General features: G+C 35.7%; 1 protein-coding gene across 4 annotated transcripts in view; it reads right to left on the reverse strand.

Annotated features, from left to right (window-relative positions):
- Positions 1-21,989, reverse strand: part of LOC138941749 (uncharacterized) — a 197,541-nt gene that overhangs the window by 56,499 nt on the left and 119,053 nt on the right. For all 4 annotated transcript variants that reach the window (XM_070311636.1, XM_070311637.1, XM_070311635.1 and 1 more), the window contains 2 exons: positions 2,336-2,523; positions 527-716 (listed from right to left, as the gene is read on the reverse strand). In XM_070311636.1, coding sequence (XP_070167737.1) covers positions 527-716; positions 2,336-2,523 — 378 coding nt within the window. The remainder of the gene's footprint in view (positions 1-526; positions 717-2,335; positions 2,524-21,989) is intronic.

Consider the following 21,989-nt stretch of genomic DNA (forward strand, 5'->3'; position numbering starts at 1 on the left):
TTAGCCAGCAAAAGTAAGGTTGTTAGAATATTAGGACTATTTAAACTTAAGATAGTCATTTGATTGCTTATGATTTTTAAGAAATTAAATGCTTATTAGCAATTAAAAGAATACTAAAACTATTAAAATCTTAGGGAAATAAATAAAAAAATCAAATATAAATAATATAAAATTTGAACTTATTTTCAGGCAAATTTTTTCAGGCAAAAAAATTAAATCAAAATTTTTTAAACATAATAAAATAAAATTTATTTTTAGACAAACTTAAAAGAGTGAAAATTAATTATAAAAAAATTACAATTTTATTTTTTACTTTTTTATTGATATAAAGTAACGCATAGCGCAGTGTCGAGATAACCAATCAATATCGCGAAAAAAAAGCAACAATACCTGCAAGTATCGATTTAATATGCCTTTTTTAAGAATAGGATCTTCTTTCTTTTTTAGCTACGCAATGTTTTGTGTTTCAAGCTATCGGTATAATTATTATAATTAGCTATCGGTATAGTATTTCAAGAACACTCACTCTGACGGGGGCGAAGATCTGGTCGGGTTTGATGTTCTCTAAACGATGCTCCTGCTCGCTTTTATGCACCAACTGCAAATGCGGTTGAAAATGCGCCGGACATAGGGTACCGAGCGGGAGCGGGGAAGCCCATGATGGCAGGTGAGGTGGATCGCGAGTACCCAGCTCCCTATAGAAGGTCTTGAGGAATCTGCAACAATATGGTTCGGGGAAATATTCAATCTGTGGGTCTCGTAAAACGGAAATTCTTCGAGCGAAGTTGTGGAGGGAGGGTAAGCCGAATTTCGAGAGATTCCGGAGATGGGCATGATGAAATAGTTTCGGCGTACGAAGGAAGATAAATGGGAGAAAATTGGTTATTGCGGGATTCAAAATTGTTGAAAGGATAGAGGGAATAAAATGATGAACGTTTTAATAAATTTCAAGTCGAATTTTAATTCGCGAGCAATTTTTCTATTTTTACTTAAAAAAATTACTTATTACTACACTTGATGATTCTATTCTTTTTGATATAGTAATAATATAATTTAACCTTTTTTTTTTTTTTTGACATTCTTTAGAAAAAATTTAAGAATCTAAATTTGACAGACTCGATAAATGAAGGCGATTAAGTATCACGTAAAGATTCGATACATGGTTCGATACATGGTTCGAGAAAAGAATTCATGTAAATTTAACTGATCTTCCATTTATCGGGTGATCGGTAAATTTCCCAAGACGACAGAATGATAATACGAGCAAGATATTGGATGATGCATTCGTGTATACCTCTTGCCACAGAGATTGATGGTTACAGCAGGAAAGCCCGCAGGGCTATGAAGGTAATCAGGAGAAGAACGTCCCGAAGGGAAGCGAACAAGGAAAGCCCGTGAGGCTTTTACGACTTCCGGGTGATCGGTCTTAAAGCTTGTTCTGATTTCTGATGAAAGTCATCAGATCGTATATTTATCTTGCACACACGACGGCTTTCCTGACTCGCCTCAATAAATATCTCTAAACACATGGGGCACATTTTTATAATTTAAAATACTCCCAATCGTTTTAAGATCGCTCACTAAAATCGAGTAAATTTATAATCCTGAGTTTAACTAATATTAAATCTAAATCATATCATATTAATTATACAAAGAAAATAATTTATTTAATCACGGTTAGCATTCAACGCGGTTCGCGTAATGTCGAAAGTAATTAAAATTACAATTGTAAAACTATTTCCATGAAAGAATCAAGTATCGAAAAGCTTGGAAAAAAAAAGTAGAATAAGCTTGTATGGTATTCAAATATAAAATTGTGTATAATATATATAATGTGAATTATATATTCTCTTAATTTTGGCTCTACATACGAGAGCTCTCTTCTTAAAGTTTCTTAATATTTATATTTTTAGTTACAATAAACTCAAATACTTTGCAATCTTCAACAATATAACGAAATTTGATTGCAGGATATCTGCAGTATTTAAATTAATATTATTACTCATAATATAATTAGAAATTTAAGAAAAAAATCGCAAAACAACCTGGAATTTAAATTTTACATTGTAATGGCGATTAATTAAAACGTGCGACATTTCGAACGTAAAGTTTTTCATATAATAATCGTATCAATTTGTATCGAGTAAAATTATCTCCCCGCGACAACATTGTCTCATCCTGAGACAATGCGAACGCGAGTGTCAGCGGACAAAACACGGCTGATGGAATTAGACTTTCTGAGAAGGACGATTCCGCTCCGGAGAAATAAGGATACCACCGCCTCGTAGCGAAAGAACCTGCGGATAGTGAACTACATTGAGCGAGAGTGACTCACCTTAACAGTCTTCCCAGGGGATCCCTTTCCGGGGATGTGGGCCCGCCGAGGCCACTTCCGGCGAGTCTACGCGAGGATGCGCGCGCGCTCGATATGTATGCGGCCGGCGCGGGTGGCGGGCTGCAAGGCGGACAACAAACGGGGCTGCTACCCCCCGGGGTCGAGAGCGTATAACTCCTCTCCAGCTCCTGTAACAGACAGAGTAAGCAACGGTTATGCAACAGCAAACTCGCGACATGATATCGTATCATGATTAATTGTAATAATTTATGATTAAACATTGAAGAAAAAAAAAACAGGAAAAAATACAAGATGCTTTAAGAAAATCGAGGAAAATTCTATAAATCTATAGCGATTTAAGCTGTTTTGAATTTCAAATGTAACAAATTTGAAATTATACAATGTAACGCATTCCATAACTTTATCTGTTCTTATCTGCATATATTTTGTTGAAATCAGATTTCGAGAAAGAAAAATGGAAGAAAAGAAAGAGAAACTTATCTGCTAAAATTACTTAGAAATTATAATTTCTTTATTTTATATATTGATTCATATTTTATTTCTCTCTATTTTGTCAGTAAAATAACGAGTAAAATAATATTTGTGAGATACTCAAGACTGTATTTAATATAAGATATCGAAAGATTTACAGAGAATTTCAGATGTGTTTATAATAAAATTAAAAAGTTTTATAGTTCATATTTACTACAAAATATGCGCGTTATCGTCGACAATTGATTTAGACAATTTTTATTCGTAAAAAGACAATATTAGATAGAAGCTAAAGTATTTCGCTTTCTTACGGTTCAATAATTTCTCTATAAATTATCTTTTATTTTATAATTTTTTTAGCGATGCATATACAATGTGTATTAATTTATTTGATTAATGGTTCATGTTCTTTCTTCTTTTTAACCTTTGAGATCTCATTTCAGCATTTATTAGAATGGCATTAGAATTAAAAAAAAAAAACAAAAAAAACAAAAAAAACCGTCGAATAGTTTGAATCGCGTGATTACAAACTCGAACGGACGAACGATCGCGCGTTACGACTTTCTCAGAAATCTTCACAATGGAAGCACCGGTTTAAGACGCGAGTACGATCGGAGCGAAGAATCGAATTTACGATTTCCTAGCTTTAAGCGAACGTTTGATCCTCGCCGTCTTCGGTGGTCTAGTTAAATCCAAGGATTAAGTTTCGAGAAATTTTCAAGCGATTTTGCGAGAGGTCGAACTTTATCGCGCGCGTGTACACGCCTTCGCGCTGTTAACGGAACTCGGAGATTAAACTTTGGAAACTAAACTAGATTCTTGAGATTTATACGAGAAGACCGATGCTATACATACGTATATACACGCACATTCCAAGCCTCTCTCTCTCTCTTAAATTTAATTAATGCACATCAAAGTTAGTTTCATTTTTCAATGTTGTTGCTCTTATAAAAAATCTTATCATCTTTAGATTTAAAAAGATTTATGACAAATTCGATAGTAATTATCCATGATTAATATTTTTATTCATAAATAGTAAAAAAGATCTAGTTATATATCAATATTCAAAAAATTGAAGATTCAATGATTTAAAATCTTTTCGGATTTAAATGATTGATTGTGTAAAGATGATGACATTACATTTCACGATAACATGTCCCTTGTTCGCATACATTATTTTATTAATCTCGCTTTATCGAGTTTCGTAAACAATACGTTTGCGAGAGATTTCATTTATTAACAAGGATACGCATTATTAAAAATCGGAATTTTCATAAAATTCAATGAACGACGTATAATTTTGATCAGGCAAGTTTATTATAGCTTCCGAACTTTCGTTATTAACGCGCAGCGTTTAACTTTTTGACGGCAAACCCGAACGGAATCGAAGCTTCTTCTTTCCTCGTCGAGTCTCGCCAATAGTCTCTAGGAATTTGCAGCAGGCGATGCTTGAATAGGGATCGGCAATTTTTTTTTTCTCCAACCGATCAGTTTGTACGATTCGATCGAACGCGATTTAAATTATCGATCATCCGCAACTGATCAATAGCTCGAGCCGCTAGTCGGCAGATATTCTCTTAATTACCCGACTATATATTTTCGCCAATCCGGGCTTGCTTGCTTGTTTCGTTTAAAAGAAAAAAGTGGAACTTCCGGTACGAGTAAAATCCTCTATCAGGCGGCTAATCCGGAAAACGATACATTTGTATCGCTTCAACGATTCCGTTCAAATCTTTCTTTCTCCTCGCTATTTATGAAAGCTTTTTAGTAAAGATACAACGAATGATCAATTAAGTTGCATAAATTTCGTGATACATTCACGAATCGCAAAGTATTTTAAAATTCGATATTTAGAAAAACCTATCGTTGTAAATTTTATTTTTACGAAACAGCAATTTTCACGATTATGTTCTAGTAGCAATAATTCTATTTGCCGAATTATCTCTCGATATATAGCAAAGATTATAAGATAAAATCTCGCGCAATTCTCATCTTTATATTTGCCGTTCATCCAGATAGACGAAAGTGATGTGTTTAAATTACGTATAGATATGTATTTTTTTTTCTTTTTTTTTTTCGAAGAAGCGAAAGAGAAGAAGGACAGAACTTGGCGTCGATTAATCTTTGATAATCGCATTACTCTCGGATATTAATTCCGCTCGAAGGCAAGGCTGCCTGTGACGACCTTCACCGAGTCGGCATGTTAATTGATGAAATGAAATAACGAATAAAGTAGAGAGAGATCTCTCTTCCATTCTCTTTCTCCTCGCTCAGGAATCCTATTAAATTCTTGAAAACGATAGAACTTTTGCAATCCGATTACGAGGATAATAGTACATCTTTATTAACGTACCTCATTACCTTTCCTCTCTACCTGTATTCTGTTCTATCCACTTTATGTATATAAGATATCTATTTATTGTAGATTCTTAAATTCTGCGCTTTAAATATGTACGTTACTCTCGTATCTCCCAAGCTTTTCTATCCCTAACATCATTTTTCTTTCTTCCTAAGAAATATATTTATTATATAAAGATCGCGATAATAATAAAATAGCGTTTAAGTAATTCCGGTTTATACATTTTAATACGCGCATAATAGATTATCGGCATAGTCATTACTCTCTTGCGCGCATCGCCGGGTATTTCCGGGGATTCCCCGGACTTTGTAGGGAGACGAGAGGATGAATTTTCTCGAATCTCGAACACAAGGAGCTGTACGTCTAAAACGGGACGCGCACAATAGCCGTCGAATACCTCAAAACTATAATACCGGAACGGAATGGAACGACGAAGGTTCCGAGCGATCGAGTTGCAGAGAGGGCATAAAGGGAGAGGTGAGCGCGCCTCGGCATTAATCCGAGATAATTGCAGTCATAGTAGAGACGATAAAGGACTGCGCCTCCCTTTCGGTTCTCCTTCGATACGAGATGCTTTGAGAAAGGAAAATTACGCGCCTTCGTACTCGTTAGCGCGCGAGATTACAGGTCGAAATTATGCAAGCGCCGCGCAAGACGAAGACGAGTTGGCGACACGCAAAGTCATATCCCGCGTACGCGACACACACGCCTACACCTGTTATTGTGTGCACAGCGGTAGAATTTACTTGGCAATTATCCGCAGGTTACATTAGCTGTTGTTTAAACGAGGATAACGAGCGCGACTACATTTTCCGGATGCGTCTAATAAAGTTATTATTATCTAATTAAGCGCACGAGTTTATATTACGCGAGAATAATTTAAAACGCGCACGCAGAAACTCGACTCCGCAGTGCCCAATAATTCTTTACATTCTCTAGATGTTTGGTAAAACGGCCTCAAATTGGGACGCAATAATTTAAGCGCACGTGTAGAATTTTTCTTTTTCTTTTAGAATGCCTATTAGCTTATCAATTATATTTTAATTAAATTCATTAGAGAGACGGAGAGAGAGAGAGCATGTAAAGCATCGACTAAAGAGGTAAAATCTAAAAAAGAAAGACTATTTAAGGAAATAATATTTGTAAAACATATTGTTTAAAAATGATATCTAAAATGTCGTATTTATTTAAAAAAACAATATCATCATTTCTAACAAATGTTTGCAAAATTCACATTTTGTCTAAAAAAATTAAGTATTTAAAAAAAATATCAGCGATAAATACATTATATCGAAAGAATCAAATTTCTCGCCATTCTCGAAAGATTCTAATTAATCCAATTTAATGTCCATTCTCTCGTTGATTTTTTCTTCGAGATGTTATTATATGCACTCTTGATACGCACATTAATTTACTTATCGATCGTACATGTTCGTTTGCACGCAGGTGCATTTCATTTGCGACTGATTTGCATTGAGAGTGACGCGCGATTATATCGCGCTCGCTGATTTGTTTAATTAATTAATCAGTTTTATCGTATTGAGCGATTCATTCATCGCTAATATATTGCGGCAACATAAGTAGTACTAACATAAGTAAGCCATGCGTTCCAGATATCCCCATCGCGTTTCGAATAACCGATGAGAGAATATTCATAAAAGCATTATCGCTCGCGTTAATAAATAGCGCCGAGGTATACGTGAATTGAAATCGCGTAATTAGTAAAACGCGCTTAGCATATTTCGCATAAGCGGACGCGTAACACGTTTGAAAAGGTGCCTTCGGTCGCCAATTAACGCCATAGTCGCGATAATTTAAAGAACAACAAATAACGGGGGAATCGATCGACTTACTTGTCACACACAACATGTTGCAGAATATCCGAAACCCTTTTTCACGTGGCTTGATACTTTTAATCTATTATATTATCATAGCGCAAATCTGACAAAGTGCGATCGTGTAGAAAAAGTTGCTCCCTCGTAATTAAAAGTTCGTTTATTACGATATTAAATTTGTGACAGAAACTGAATCGCGTTCTATAGACAATGATAAAAGCGTTCATAAACTTGTTCATCGTTCGGTCGCGTAAATTGGTCGGGGCGATGTAAATTCGCAATTACAATTATTATTATCATTCTGCTATAACGCGCGATCTATAACAAGGCACACTTTTCAGTAATATGCATTTACCGCGATACTCGATACGACACGCGATAGTTTTATTTCTATTTTATTGATGCGATTGTCGAAATAGAGAAAACACACCAAATTTTACATAGCGAAGATAGAAATAAAATTTGCAGCATCTTATAGAAGAAAATTATTCCGCTATTATTATTGTAAAAGATTTAATTCTCTGTAAATTAAGACACGCCAATTATATCGCATATTTATAATCTCATATTCAAATTGAACTCACGCCGTTTCATCTTTTTGTTTCGTGCATTTATCGGCTTTTTCTCGAAAAGATAAATATGGTTCGTAATAATCATTCGTCAATTTCAATAGAATTGATAATTGAATATGAAAATAACGAGACTCGCAAGCACAGGTGACTCGTAAATATGCATGCGAATCTTCGCAAAGGGGAGAAACAAACTATATTACGTAAGAAATGGACGTATTCGATTTGAATAAATGATAAGTAACGAGAGATAAGAATGGGAAACGCGTTAATAGGATAATGATTTCATTGTCGAGCGAACATAAGCGCGTGAAGGTTTTCTATCACGGGTCCGAGAGTGAATTTAATTCCAATCTAATTAAGCCGGATATAACGCCGAGCCTCTTGGCGATTGGATGGCCGCAGTTACGGGCTCGCGGTACGTTAACCACGGCCGTGGAAACTGGCCTCCGATAAATACGAGATTAGCTCGATAAATGGAACGGAAAAGCGATCCGCGACGCGTTATATCGTCGCGATTGACGCGGAACGGCGACGCAAAATTAATGAGCCACCGCGTACACGTGAGGAGCTTCCGTCCAATCCGACCGGAAACATGAAACACGATGCCCGTACGCCGATCGCGTAACGGGATCGTGGAACTTGTCCCGATTACGCTCCTTCTTCATCAACGACCAACGTGGCGGGAATTTCCTCCAAGACGGTTTTTCTTCTCCTATCGCATACGTGCTCGCTTACATATTTCAAAATCGCTTACATATACATATTGTATATATTTTACTGAAATTTTAAAATAGATACATCTTATATTCTAGCCGAATAACTTCTTTCACATTCGTATGTATTTTATGTTAATTTGTCCTACGCGATAGAAAGAGAATGAACGAAACCTTATGAATCTCTCTCTCTCTCTCAGAATTATACGTATGTGTGTGCCGGTTAAGGAAAGTGGATGCGGGAGTGCACACTATCGAGACATTGACCCTAGTGAGCTAGCGAAGGTACCGAAAGAAAGAGTATTGTATTTTTCAACGTCGCGGAAACGAGTGGCCCGCGATACAGGTCCACCCACGTCACCGTTCCTTAGTCGGGTAGAACGCTCGAGGACCGGTCGCGCAAAGCTCTCAAAAAGCACGCCTCGCAGAAACCGGGGGGGTCCATCGGCCTTCTCACTTTTTGCGAGGCGCTGCTTCGGCCTCTCTTCCCTTCTCCTCGAAGTGGCGGTTCGATTGCTGCAAACAGCTCGCCGCCAGCTTTCCCGAACGAGCGAGCGAGCGAGCGACCCGAGATGACCGTTACCGGGATTGCTTTACGCGGCATTTGGGGTCAACGTACGTTTGTTACTGCTGCGGCCATCGTTATCGGAACTGTCGACGGACGATACATCTGAAATTTGGCTCTCGGATATTTGCAATCTGCCTCCCATCAATCACATAATAATATCAATTCGATTACATGTTTTCAATTGCGTGTATTAGGCAAATATAAATAATCATGTATATCTATATTGTAAACATAATTATGATTGAATTTAATAACAATTAATATAAATAAAAAAAGATATATATATATGGATTTAAATCTAAATATAATAATAATTAATAAATATATAATAACGTGTACTATCTAATATATAATACACTATAATGAAGATATATAAAAGTACATTTTTATTTAAAAGAAATAATACTTGAAAAATATGAAAAGTATATCTTTCTTTCTCAAATAGAAATTCCAATATAACATTATCATATTTCTTCTCAATATGATTTCACGAAGAAAATATTCTTTCTTATCAATCGTATTATTAAATTCGTATCGATTAAAACAATTTATACCAATTATTGGAAAAATAATTTGTACTTGTATTGAATTGATTAGAACCGACGTCAATAAGAGTTACCTTTAATCAATCAACGAGCCATCTCGCGATGTGTTCGTATCTTTTGTTATCTCTCGATTATCGAATGCGCAACGACTTTGTTTCTTCCTCGAGAGGTTGGGGAACCGCTGTCGTCCTCGCGGAAAATTGTAATTACGCGGAATTAATTGCATCAACTGATGCTGCGTACACGCGACTGTTTATCGAGCGTATGACAAAGGGGAAGATGGATGAAAACCGAGGGTGAGATATGACAGGAGAACTTTAGAGGGTCGGTCGAGGTTCAATTTTCCGTTAAAAGTGGAACAGCGAGGAGGGAAAATTTTACAGAAAATTACCGTTACGTAATTTTTCTACGAAATAGAACAATGAAATTTAATTGAATAAGAGATTTCGTGAGATTTCGTGATAAAGAACACAAGAGAAAGTGAAAAATAAAATATATTCGCTAATATATAAAATTTGCCATTACACAAAGACCCGTTTTAATCTTCTTATAAATGAATTACAGAAATAGATAATACTTTTTCATTGAATAGGATTGCAGCAAATTTCAACTAGAGTAAAAATGAAAAAGATTCTTTAATAAAAAATTTCAATTAATTATGCATCTAATAATTTCTACGAGGATAAAAAAATGTAAAGAAAATTCTCTCTCCTCTCTTCCTGACATCTATTTTAAAACCAAACCCGTGCTATTAAAACTCGCATCAGCTTTTTACGATCCCTTTTCGTTACCAGCATCTTTAATAAGAGAAAACAACGATCAAAGCCGACTCCGTCTCATGGATAATCGTAATTATACAAAATTAATTGCGCGCAGGGGCGGATAGGAGCCGGCAATGTTTATTAAACGCGCGACAAAGGCGACGAAATTAATGTACTATCCTTCCTCTTGAAGGTAGAAACTTGCGATAGTTCACCGCTCTTACCTCGCTTCTTCCATCAGCGAGCAGTAAACGCTTTGATATGATTGGGTTATCTTGATTCACGTACAGACGGCTTTTACTGTAGCATCGGGTGCAATAGGGACGTTTGAGAAAAGCGATGCGCGAGAATGACAACGACGACCTTCCTCCTCGTGCGTTATTTTTTCTTTCGTTTTTACATACTATTTATCAAGTATCTATTTGCGATATTTCGCGGTTAATTATTAAATCCAGTATATAAATTCTATAAATATGTATATTCATAAAATTGAAGAAGATTTATAAAATTTTTATGTTTTACTAGTGATTTTCTAGAGAACTATTTAGTTTATACATATATATTATGTACGCGATCAAATTTAGATAGACTTATATAGTTACATAATAAAAATGATTTATATAATTTTGATGTATGGTATGCGCTTTGCTTTTTATATTTTGTAAATACAGATATATGTGTGTAAAAATGAAAAATTGGAAAATAATTAGATGCAATAGTTTAAATCGTAATTTTATGTAGAGGAAAATAAGTCAAAATGCTCTTAGATAATAAGAATAAAATAAGAATAAGGGAGCAAGTAATAGAGTAATAAAAAAAAAAAAAAAACATTTTTATTAAAATAATCTTGGCTACTATACTACACGTACTAGTCAGCTGAAAAAGCGCGATATTCTATTCAAACTATTCTCTCAATTCGTATAGTCCGTCGTTCATCACTAAATTCAAAGAGCTCGTTTATCTCAACGCGCCATTTAAAATTAAAAAAAATCAAGCTCAACGAGAAGTATTAAAGTGAAAAGAACTCTCGCGCTTTCGAAGATAACGGAATTAAATATGAGATTGATCTTAATAATAAAAATACCCCAGCGATTCCAGGACGGCTCCAACTGCCTGTTATTCAATTTCAATAGACAATTTCGAGCAACTCAGCTCTGATATTCCTTTTTTTTTTGCGATAATCACGGCGAGCGAACTAATCTCGATATGAACTCGAGAAAGTTTGCGTACGATTTTGCAGCATTAACTTCTCGTTTTCCAACTTGCACGATCGTCGTTCCGGAAATATTGCATTTCCCTTTGAGACGAGAGCAGAGCTAAACATGGCCAGTTGTGAACTAATGTTTCAGCTCGCAGTTAAATTGCACGTTTCATCTAGTACGTTTCTGATAAATTTTTTATGCAATTTATACTGTTTCTCTCTTCTGATAAATTTTTTATGCAATTTACACCGTTCCTCTCCTCTTCCACAAAAAAAAATATATATATATAACTACCGCATATGTATACGTATTTAAAATAATTTTTTTTTTTTAAATTTTTGGTATCTCTCTTTATCGTAGAATTAAATCGCTAAATTGCTAGTTCCATACTTTGTATATTTTTTTATTATAAAATGTATGTTATATTATATACATATACACTTTTAATAATAATAACAAATACATTATATCTTATACACATTATATAATTAATCAACTACGTTAAATAATTCTCCGAAGATTAACATAACGCTAAGTTTATCTCTCCCCTTGTAACAAGTTTAAAGAATAATTAGACGAAACCTTGTTACTTAATACTTAAATATATCTAAAATTGTTTTATTCTCGTGCTCGTTATCATTAATTTTGCATTGCCGTTTAATCGATCGGCAGTCTAATAAACCGCTGCCTTCTATCCCACCAATTTCCCGTCCAAGTTGCGAAACTTTCTATGTTGGTGGAAAAGAATTCGCGCGGCTCGGATAACCCGCGAGAATCGCCGTTGTACGAAAGCGATCGCCATTTATTCGCGACATGAGTTGTCGTTCGATCGCGATTAACGAATACGCGCGTAAGAGTCAGCGAGATGCGTAACGAGAGCGCCCTGGCCGCTAATTCGACCGTAAATTAGCGCGCTCAGAATCGTTCCGGGGAGGTTTTAACGGAGGGCCGTGCGACTCGCAAATTGGAGGAAAAACGGAACTGCTCAAAGTTTCGTTAAGCGAGATGGTATTTTCGCGGTAGCCGGCGAGACGCGTGCGATAAAAACATTTTAGAGATAAATACGAGAGAGAGAGAGAGAGAATTGCATGTTTATAAAAATACTCGGTATCGTTAAAAATTGAACGATAATTAAAAGTGATTTTTTTGAAACTCTTTAATACAAATTTTAATATTGTATTTTTAATAACTTTAACCATGTCTATATTTTTCTCATATGACTATGTTTTAATTTGACGTTTGAAAAAATAAATTCTTTGAAAAATTAAACATGGCTCCAATCGTGCTTGATTTTTCTTCTTAAAAATAATATTTAATGAAACGTGTTTGGATATAACTTCTCCGTCGAAGAAAAATAAACATTGCGATGTTTTACTATCTTCGAACTTATTCATACGCGCAGTTTTTCAAATCGATAATGCAATTTTAAAAGATTCAGGATATGGAAGATGCGGCGAAAACAGATTCTCTCGCGCTTCCTCGTATCTCGTTGGATATTCGCGAAGAGATGCAACGCAACGCGGCGAAACTACTTAGAAGTTATGCACGGGGTGAAAAGGAGAGGAGCCGAGAGGGAAGATGACAGGGAGAGTTGGGAGTAAACGAAGCCACTGTGTATGTAACACGCGTCGTTGCGAGCGAGCGCGTAAAATATGAGGGCTGTCACTTATCATCCCCTTTCTACTTATCCGCCGTGACGACGAGCTTCCAGCGCCGTTAATGTTTCCATCGTCATAAACGCGCGCTGGCACCCACCGCGTGAATATCAGAAGCACGGAAGTGCCCATTTACCTTCGATCTAATTTACGCGAAAATACCGTGAAGATAATTATACATCGTAATAGGAATCCTCCGTGGGATCTCTAATGATATCAAACTGTCGTACGCGCGCTAAATCCCAAAGGAGCGATGAAACTTGTGTTAAGACCTTTTTTAAATTATTTTTAGTAGACACATGAACATTATAATAAATAATATAACCGTCGTTGAAAAAGAGATAGAACGAAGAGAAATAAAGGAATGCAGAAAAATATATCGATAAAATAAATAACTATATCTATTCTTTCTACTTAAGAAGATGTAATAATTTCCTTCGATATTTCGCGATGCATTTTCATATGATCGAAAAAGATTGGCAATTCGCCTTCGAGTGTATATAAAATTCTATCGGGGAACTTTCGTCGCAAACGGCTATTTACCGAGCGTTTAAGGTCTTTAGCGAAGCCCTCTCGATCCTTTTGTCGCCCTATCTCGTCCATCTTTAAATATTCACGAACGACCCGGAAATCTGCTCGTTCGCGAGACGCGTGCAACGAACTTAATGCACTGTAATCGCGTTTGCAGGAAATATTCGTAGCTGTTTCGAGCTTGCCTATCAAGCGACAAGTAAGACGGCGATGTTTCCGACTCGGCTTCGAGCTGCCATCTTAACGATTAAGATCGTTTTAAAGCGCAAAGTAAATGCATGCAAAAAATTTAAATTGCACTCATATATCTATTTATAACGAAGTTTGGAAAAAAAATTTTACATTTTGAAAAATTTTCATTAAATAACATTTAATCTGCCCATTAAAAATTTTAAAAAATTTTGAATATCACGGAGAAGCGAGACAGTTTTATATTATAACTGATATAATCTATTCAATATACGCGCAAAAGTGTAAGGTGTATAAAAGTGAAATATAAAATTGATGCGACTAATGTTGTACTATATTTGATCCGTATAATAAAGTCTTTATATCGAGACTCGCGATAATCTTGCGCATTTCTGTAAAGATTCATTAGTAGACGAAATGAGTTACGCTACGTCGCGCTACGAAGTAATTTACGGATAGATACGGATGATCGCACCATAAAATAAGTTACGCGCTTCATTAGTATACACCATTCGTCGAGAGATCCCAATGCGTAGTCGCGCGGAACGGACCAAACGAGCGGATTAGTACTCGAAGAAGAACATTCAACGGGCTCTTCCAAGACCTTCCTCATACCTGAGATTATTATCAACACGCTGCTAAAGCGAATTCATTCGTAATAGCCGCGCTACCCTCGATCGGACATCTTCCAGCCGCAAGGATCTCAATCTCTCGCGTTGACAAGAGCCGTAGCGCTCTCCATCGCGTGTATAAATTTCACTTCGAGAACTCGCATTTAACGTGGATTAGCGATAATGCAAGTCCGATAATATAAATCTCGCGCGCGTCCCTTCGATCCTTTTTCAAGTTTTCTACAAATCCGATCAAAAGTGATTTAAATTCATTATTTCCGTCCTAAAGCGCTTAACGAGATTTTGGGTTTTACAGCTTCTCTCAATACTTTTTTAAATCTGTTTTAGAAAAGAAAAAAAGGGAAAAAGAGAAAAGAGATCAGTATTAAAGTTTTCAGCGCTGACGAGACTTCTCGACCATATAGCAAAACATATTAAATTTTACAATAAGCTCGAAATCACGATCTCTTGTAATTTCTCGCGGAAATTTCATGCCCCTTTTAATGGCGACAATATTTTCGCTACATATCTGAAGACATTTGCTAACCGATATCCTGACGGCCATAAACATTAGGTGTTTGCACAGACTCTAGAATTTTGCCTCGAACATTTCCGGGATTACGACTTCCTCGCCGAGTTTAATCCCCGATGGCAAAGGACGCTGCGACGGTCAAATGCCAGCGAGGCGAGTTTGAACTTTTTCCATTTCGCGTTTCTTTCTATCGCTCGCGAATAAAGATGCGGAAAAGAAAAGCGCGCGCGAGTACTGTACGGCAGAAGTGAGTCGACAACTCGATGAAAGAACATAATAACGACGACGGGAAGACTCGGGAATCGAACGAGACGAAATGCCATGCGATATGAATTATTGAGCAGCAATAAGAAAGTTTCTCTTTCTTTCATCCAAACGATTTGTCATATCTTTCAAAAGAAGCGACATCGGAAAAAATATGTTCAACGCAGCGCACTTCCTTTTACAGATCACACAGACATTCTTTGATCATAAGCAAAAAAATTGCGGAAAACCCGAAGAACAAAGTTCATTTATTAAATTCCGTAAATTCAGATTTCAATGCTAAGCAGGCGAAACGATTTCTTTATTCATCTACGACAATGGTAGCGAGAAAAATTAACGCAAGTCAGTTTTTTTTTTTCCCCCAATTGTAATGTTGGGACGGAACTCGTAGAGATTGTATTAGTTTCAACAATCTACGCAGCAGTTTTTCGCGAGTAATAAGAGGATAACGGGTCCGGAAAATGTGAGCCCAACGTACGTACGTTCGCCGGGATCGTTCGATTGGAATTTATGACGTTTTCGGTTGCGCCGCGAACAATTTGCTTCGGTGCGGGAGAGGTGAACGGATTTTCACCATTTCTCCCGGATTCCGTTGACGCGAAAGGCAATATCTCGGATAATTGCGAGCGAGACGACGACGGTTGCCTTTGTCATCAACGTCGAATGTTTGTATCAGGCGATGCGAGAATACCGGATACGCGATCGATTCAAATTAACGGTGAGCCCTTCGACCAACTTGTCCCACGAATACAGAAATCTAATATCGTTGCTCCGTGTGCTTAATCTGTGCGCTAAACTTCTTTCCGCGCGGGTAAAAATGAAAAGATTCTTCTACATATGAATTATAAAATTTCAATTTAACAAAAAAATTAAATAAGCCCTCGTAACTTTGCCTTCATGATATATGCATAGGTAAAGCGCAGGTATTTTATTTGATTTTTCACATAGAAACTTGAATTATGCATAAAAAGAAAAATATTATATATATATATATATGAGTGAATGAAGTTTTAAAGTTTCAAATATTCACATTAATGCAAACTGCGTCGCATATTTTTTTTCCTCTTTCTCAAACTTTTGTTTTATATGTCATGTACATATAGTGTCAGTTTAAATTAAATTTGCAAATAAATTTGAAACTTTGAATAAAATTTTAAAAATATCTATCCATCTGCTGTTTTTTGGTTACATTATATTATTGTATATATAGGAAGGATATATCTGTCAAAAGTTACGTTATTTCATAACGAATATTTATTTTATTTCATAACGAAATCATACAAATCTTTAAATATCGCAAAGGAAAAGAAAGAGAGAAAGAAAAAAAGCTTGATATGAATATAATAGAAATAAATCAATAATATATTATAGTACGCAAGTACGTACGTTGCTTCAAGAGAGAAGGAAAATGCAATATAATACACTTTGTTAATATTTTATTAAATGTTTGAATATCTCTTCTTCCTCTCTTCTCTCTCCTCGCAAAAAAATCTTCATTAAAATGGTTCATGTATCATCAAGTACATCATTTTTTACAATCATTTTAAAAACTCTGTCGCTCTTATATTTATATATATATATATACATACATAAATCAATATATCGAATAAGTTCTCTTAATTCAAACGCTCGAGAAAAAAAAAGTTATATTCGGCATTCTAGACTCGATGACCGAATTTCTATCTTATATCTTACGAAAGCAGAGATAAAACAGCACGCTAGAAGATTAAATTATCATGATTGAGAAAATTGAAAGCATCTTGGTAAAAAGTAGCAGGTAAATTTGGCACTTCCGATATACTCAGTCTCGGAAGTCAGGGCACCTTGGAATCTAAACGTCTAATTGGAGCATTCGTGTACCAATTCGTCGATCCATTGTCTACCCGCGATTTAACCCGATTCTGCGAATCAGTCCGCGCGATCAAAGGATTCGCCATCTTTTGATGTATCAAGGGTCTCTAAAGGAATCTATTATCGGCCTACACGATCCAGTGCTATGACTCTCGTGATTCTCGACCGAGTATTACTAGGTTAATTACTGCGGTAACAATAAGTGTCCATAACCCGATGTTATATAACGTGACGCAGTTTGATGCTGAAATTTAGAATTTAAAAGATTATCTCCCCCAAGCGCGCGGATCATTATGTCGCTAAAAATCCAGAATGAATTATCTACTCGCAAACCTAATCGCGTTTATATATAAGTTTATGAGACATACTTGACAAGTAAGAATAAGAATTTTGTATCCGATATCTATCATTTAATTGTATATTTACGAACGCACAGGTCCAAATTCGCAGAGCCAAAGTTTTATTTCGATAGTATCAGCGAGTGACCATTGATGGCATATTTATTTTGCAGCGGTACGCATATTTTAATTATTATATAATTGAAAACTATAAAGCAATATCTTTTTCACTGGAATCAATAGTGCTCTTTTCATTCCTATTCTTTATACATGATAAAAAAAAGCTTGATTCTTTACAAATTATTAAAGTTATTTATACGCGGGAAATGACGCGTTTCATAAAAAACGATAAAATCTAATAGGTTATTATATATCATTGAAAATGGTACGTACAATTTCTTTACGGGAAAATCTTACGTTTCTCAATATGTACTATGAATTCGAAAAAGATTGTAATTTCCTACCTAAAGATTAAACGAACTGGAAACGAGGGCTCGAAGGAAACATCAATATCACGGCACAATACAATGTGACGCAGCTTATACGTATGTCGATACCATCGTCATACCATCTTGGCTTCTGTCGTGAACTTTAAGATCCGGTATGCAATTTTCAAAGTTCTCTCTCTCTCTCTTTCGTTGTTTTCTAGACGCGGAAAGTACAATACAATATAGCAAGACATGTAGCTACTCGCAAAGAATAAATTTGCGAAAAAGAAACGATTTTAGTTTACGCGATGGTATCATTAAAACAAGCATAGTCTGCAAATTTATTTTATATTCTATATTTATATTATATAGAATATTCATATATTTAATAATTGTATTGTAAAAGAAATATCGTTTTATTAAGCTGCAGGCATAATTGCAACTTAAATTAAATAATAAAGTTATCCGTTAATTTCTATTAAAATTGTTTGCATTAAGTAAATTTTATAATACGTAAAAGATTAAACGTTTTATTCATATTATATCGTATACTGATACGTGCCGCGTGTAAAATATTTTTCATTTTAGTTTAGCGCAGCCCATATTCCGCGCGCTTTCGATAAATAAATCGAATGAGAAAAAGTGTATCGAGTAATGCCGTTAGCGATGAGTGTAACGGCGCAATTTAATTTTCCATACTGCGAGTAATTCCTCAATTGAATTGAAACGATATTTTATCGAACGTGCTAACGAAAATAAAACGGACAATTTCTCGCTAGAGCGAGATTCTTCCGCGGAGGCATGTTATAAAATTATGTAATAGCTGAGAGCGTAAACGTTTATCTTTTGTGAAATACGGCTAGTACTTCGTATAAAGTAAATCACTGAAGATTTATATGTTGAAATAAAAATAGTGAGATAAACTTACTCTAAATTTTATTGTGCCATTTGCTTCTTTGTAGTTTTATAAAGAATTAATTTCACGTACAATAATTTCACCAGAATGTTAAAACTTGCGATCATTAAAACACACGTTTCGAATAATTTCCAATGAATTTATAATTATGCGAGATAAACCTGCGCCTGCTTTAATCTACGTACGAGTTTTTAAAATTATACAGCTGTTTACGTGTGAGGGGGAATATGTGCGTGATATTTTAAATTGCGAAAGTTTAAAATATATTGATGTTTTTAAACGTTAAATACGTGAATATTATCTCGCGAATCTTTAGATTATAAAAATACTTTTAGAGTTTTATGATCCCGAATTTTAATGAATGTATCTTGGATCGGTGAATTCTTATCGGTGATATCTTGAGTAACTCAAATCTTGAAAATTCCCTTACTCGCTAAATTTCACCATCTTTGATTTTTTGTTGCTTCAACAATCATCGTTTTTCTCAGAAAATTGACATAAAACTTATCGCTACCCGCATAAAATCGCCAACGTTGGACTTGAAAAAAGCGTGTGCAATTCTTTCCAAGAGGCGACTCATTTTTTATCACGAATACAAATCGTCCGCTGTAAAAAACTTTTAATGTTGTTCAATTTCATTTCTCGAAATGTGAGATGTTCATTGTAATATAATTTCATCTGCGCAATAAAAATGTGGGGAAAAAACTGTGAAATTATTAAAGATATTTTTCCCAGTATAATAAGCCAGAGGAAATGACGGTAAATTCGAATATACGAAATTACGATTATTCGAAGTATTCGTCTATTTCTTTCAGCTGAAATTTGTTGTTTATTCTCGATATTGTTCGCACATTATTCTAATTTAAAAAATAATTTGCACGTCTTAATGTTTTAATGTATGCGCGGAGGTCAGATATATTCTATAATCTTAAATTTTACGCGACCGACACGCATAAAATCCGACGAAATGCTGTAATTTACATTCGGTGAATTTTTAATTTACCGTCACGCGGCTAACTGGTCCGTGCCATGCAGACGGATTTCATTTCAGATAAAGAAACTTTTCGTCCTCTCTCAGTCGGCATTTAACGAACTTGACAAACGGCTCGACCGTGGAACTTTCACGAGATGCCTCCCTCCGGGAACGGGTGGAAAAAGTTTCTCGCCTCCGATAAATCGAAATGTCTCGAAAAAATCTCGATACTTTGTTCATTTATAGAACGCATCGTAAAACTGACGATTGGTAATTTATCGGATCGTATAAACAAAATGGAGCACACATGTTCTTGTTCTTAGCTTATGCTTCGCGCATACTTGGAAAAATATGAGCGAAAGGCTTCGAGTAAAATTATATATTTATTGTTATCTATCTGTCCACCAAGTTATCAAAGAAATAAAAAGGAGATAAAGTTACGCAAACTTGAAATTTACGACTTGATACTTTAAGCTGCTGCTGCGTTGGCGGGAAACGATAAAATTAGAAATTATGCTCCTTTAGAAAGTAAATTACGAGACAAAAGCAATCTGCGAATATATAAAGCACTGAAAATAAGACAATTAATTAGCAGCATTTTCGCGCAAAATAAAATTAAGTTTTTTCAACGAGAAAAAATATCTTAATCCGCCAAGTATCTATTATAATAAGTTTAATATAAAACAGTTTAATAAAGAAAAATAAGTTTAATTGTTATAATTGATATTGGCGATAAGTATTTTAAGGCAAAACGAATGGCCGAATAACGTTTTAGATAAAAATTAAAAGCGGATGATGAGAAAAAAAGAAAGAGAAGGAAAGAATACTGCGAAAAAGCTGCAACTTTTCATGCAATATCTAGCAGTTATTCTGTACGACAGAATAGTGGAATTTGAATAGGAAAAATGCCATTTCGCGATCCTTCCAACTCGGCAAGAATTTAAATGTCCCGATTGAAGAAGGGCCGTAAGAATGAAAAGCAGCCGAGACGAACGCGCATCGCGATCTACCGTTTCTTGACGCAAGGGGTGGCCTCTTTCCTTGAACAAAAATAAAGAAGCAAAGGGGTCGAAGCGAGACCCCAATGACCTGCCACGCGCCGAGGGAAAATTAACAAAATAATTCACATGCCGCGGCGTTAAAAGCACCGACGGGATCCGAGACCCGATGTGGCGGAGCTATAAACGCTGATGTGATTTACACAGGGGGTTCCTAAAGTTCTCTCAACACGCCCCCGCCTACCAGCTGCGCCGCCGTTCATCTTCGACGCCCAACTACTTTCCTTGTAGCTACGTACGCAACTGGCGTCGCGATAATTGCACAACCCTTAAGTACAGTCTACCAGGATCGATAATGCGGTATCCCTTCGGAGATTGTTAACGCGAATCTCGTGTAGTTGGTGAAGAAAAGTTGAGAAAAATTCCTATAAAAGACCCCATATTTCAAAAATCTTTATTAAATTCACGAATGCTCGTATTACTTTTTCTTTTAATCTTCATATACGCTCTCTTTGTTAATATTTTCTAGTAAAAAGATTACGTTTACTAAAAAAACGCATTTAACTGTGTCCTTATCCAGTTCTATTTAAAAGAGAATTTTTCTACTTTTGTAATTTCTTTCACCTTTTAATGATTTGTGGAGTTTATAATATCAAAAATATAAGTTTACAGCAAAAATCTTATAATTCACGAGATTCTCGTTATATAAATATAAAATTGTACCAAAAATAAGCTTTAAAATGATAAATTCAATTTACTTCATTTACTTTTATTCTGAATTATTGAAAAATTAAGACATCGAGTTCAATGACCTTAAGTTTATAACAGCCGTAAAATAATTCTCCAATTCTAGCACGTATCGCGTGTTTTCTGAAACCTTGCGCAAAAAGTGAAGATGTCTTCTTAAATATCCCTCGCGATATAAAGAGCGCACAAACGAGCGAATCCATCGTGTGAAGAGAAATAGAGAAGAGCGCGCTATCAACGATACCGCGCCGTTTCTCGCTTCTAACAAATAGAACGCGAATATCTCTGCTCGTTCCACGGAAGCGAAATCTGCGCGATATTTCAACGTTCGTGATAGAAATCGTGAGGCCGGCGAAACATCATTGCGGAACGAGAATGAAGGCGACGAGAGAATGGACAATCGGAAAGGATGGCGGATCGAATTTTCGGGAACCGATTCGAACGAATCCCCAACTCCCGACATTCCGACGAATCGTTTCATCGAGTTACAAGTTACACGATTCGCGCTCGTGATCGGGATAAAGCGTTCCGTTATGGCTATATTATCTGCTATATCGTCAAGCGTTTCATTACC

The sequence above is a fragment of the Polyergus mexicanus genome, unplaced genomic scaffold (genome assembly GCF_030449975.1).
Source record: "Polyergus mexicanus isolate NDT 795.1 unplaced genomic scaffold, iyPolMexi1.0 SCAF_20, whole genome shotgun sequence".
Classification (NCBI taxonomy): domain Eukaryota; kingdom Metazoa; phylum Arthropoda; class Insecta; order Hymenoptera; family Formicidae; genus Polyergus; species Polyergus mexicanus.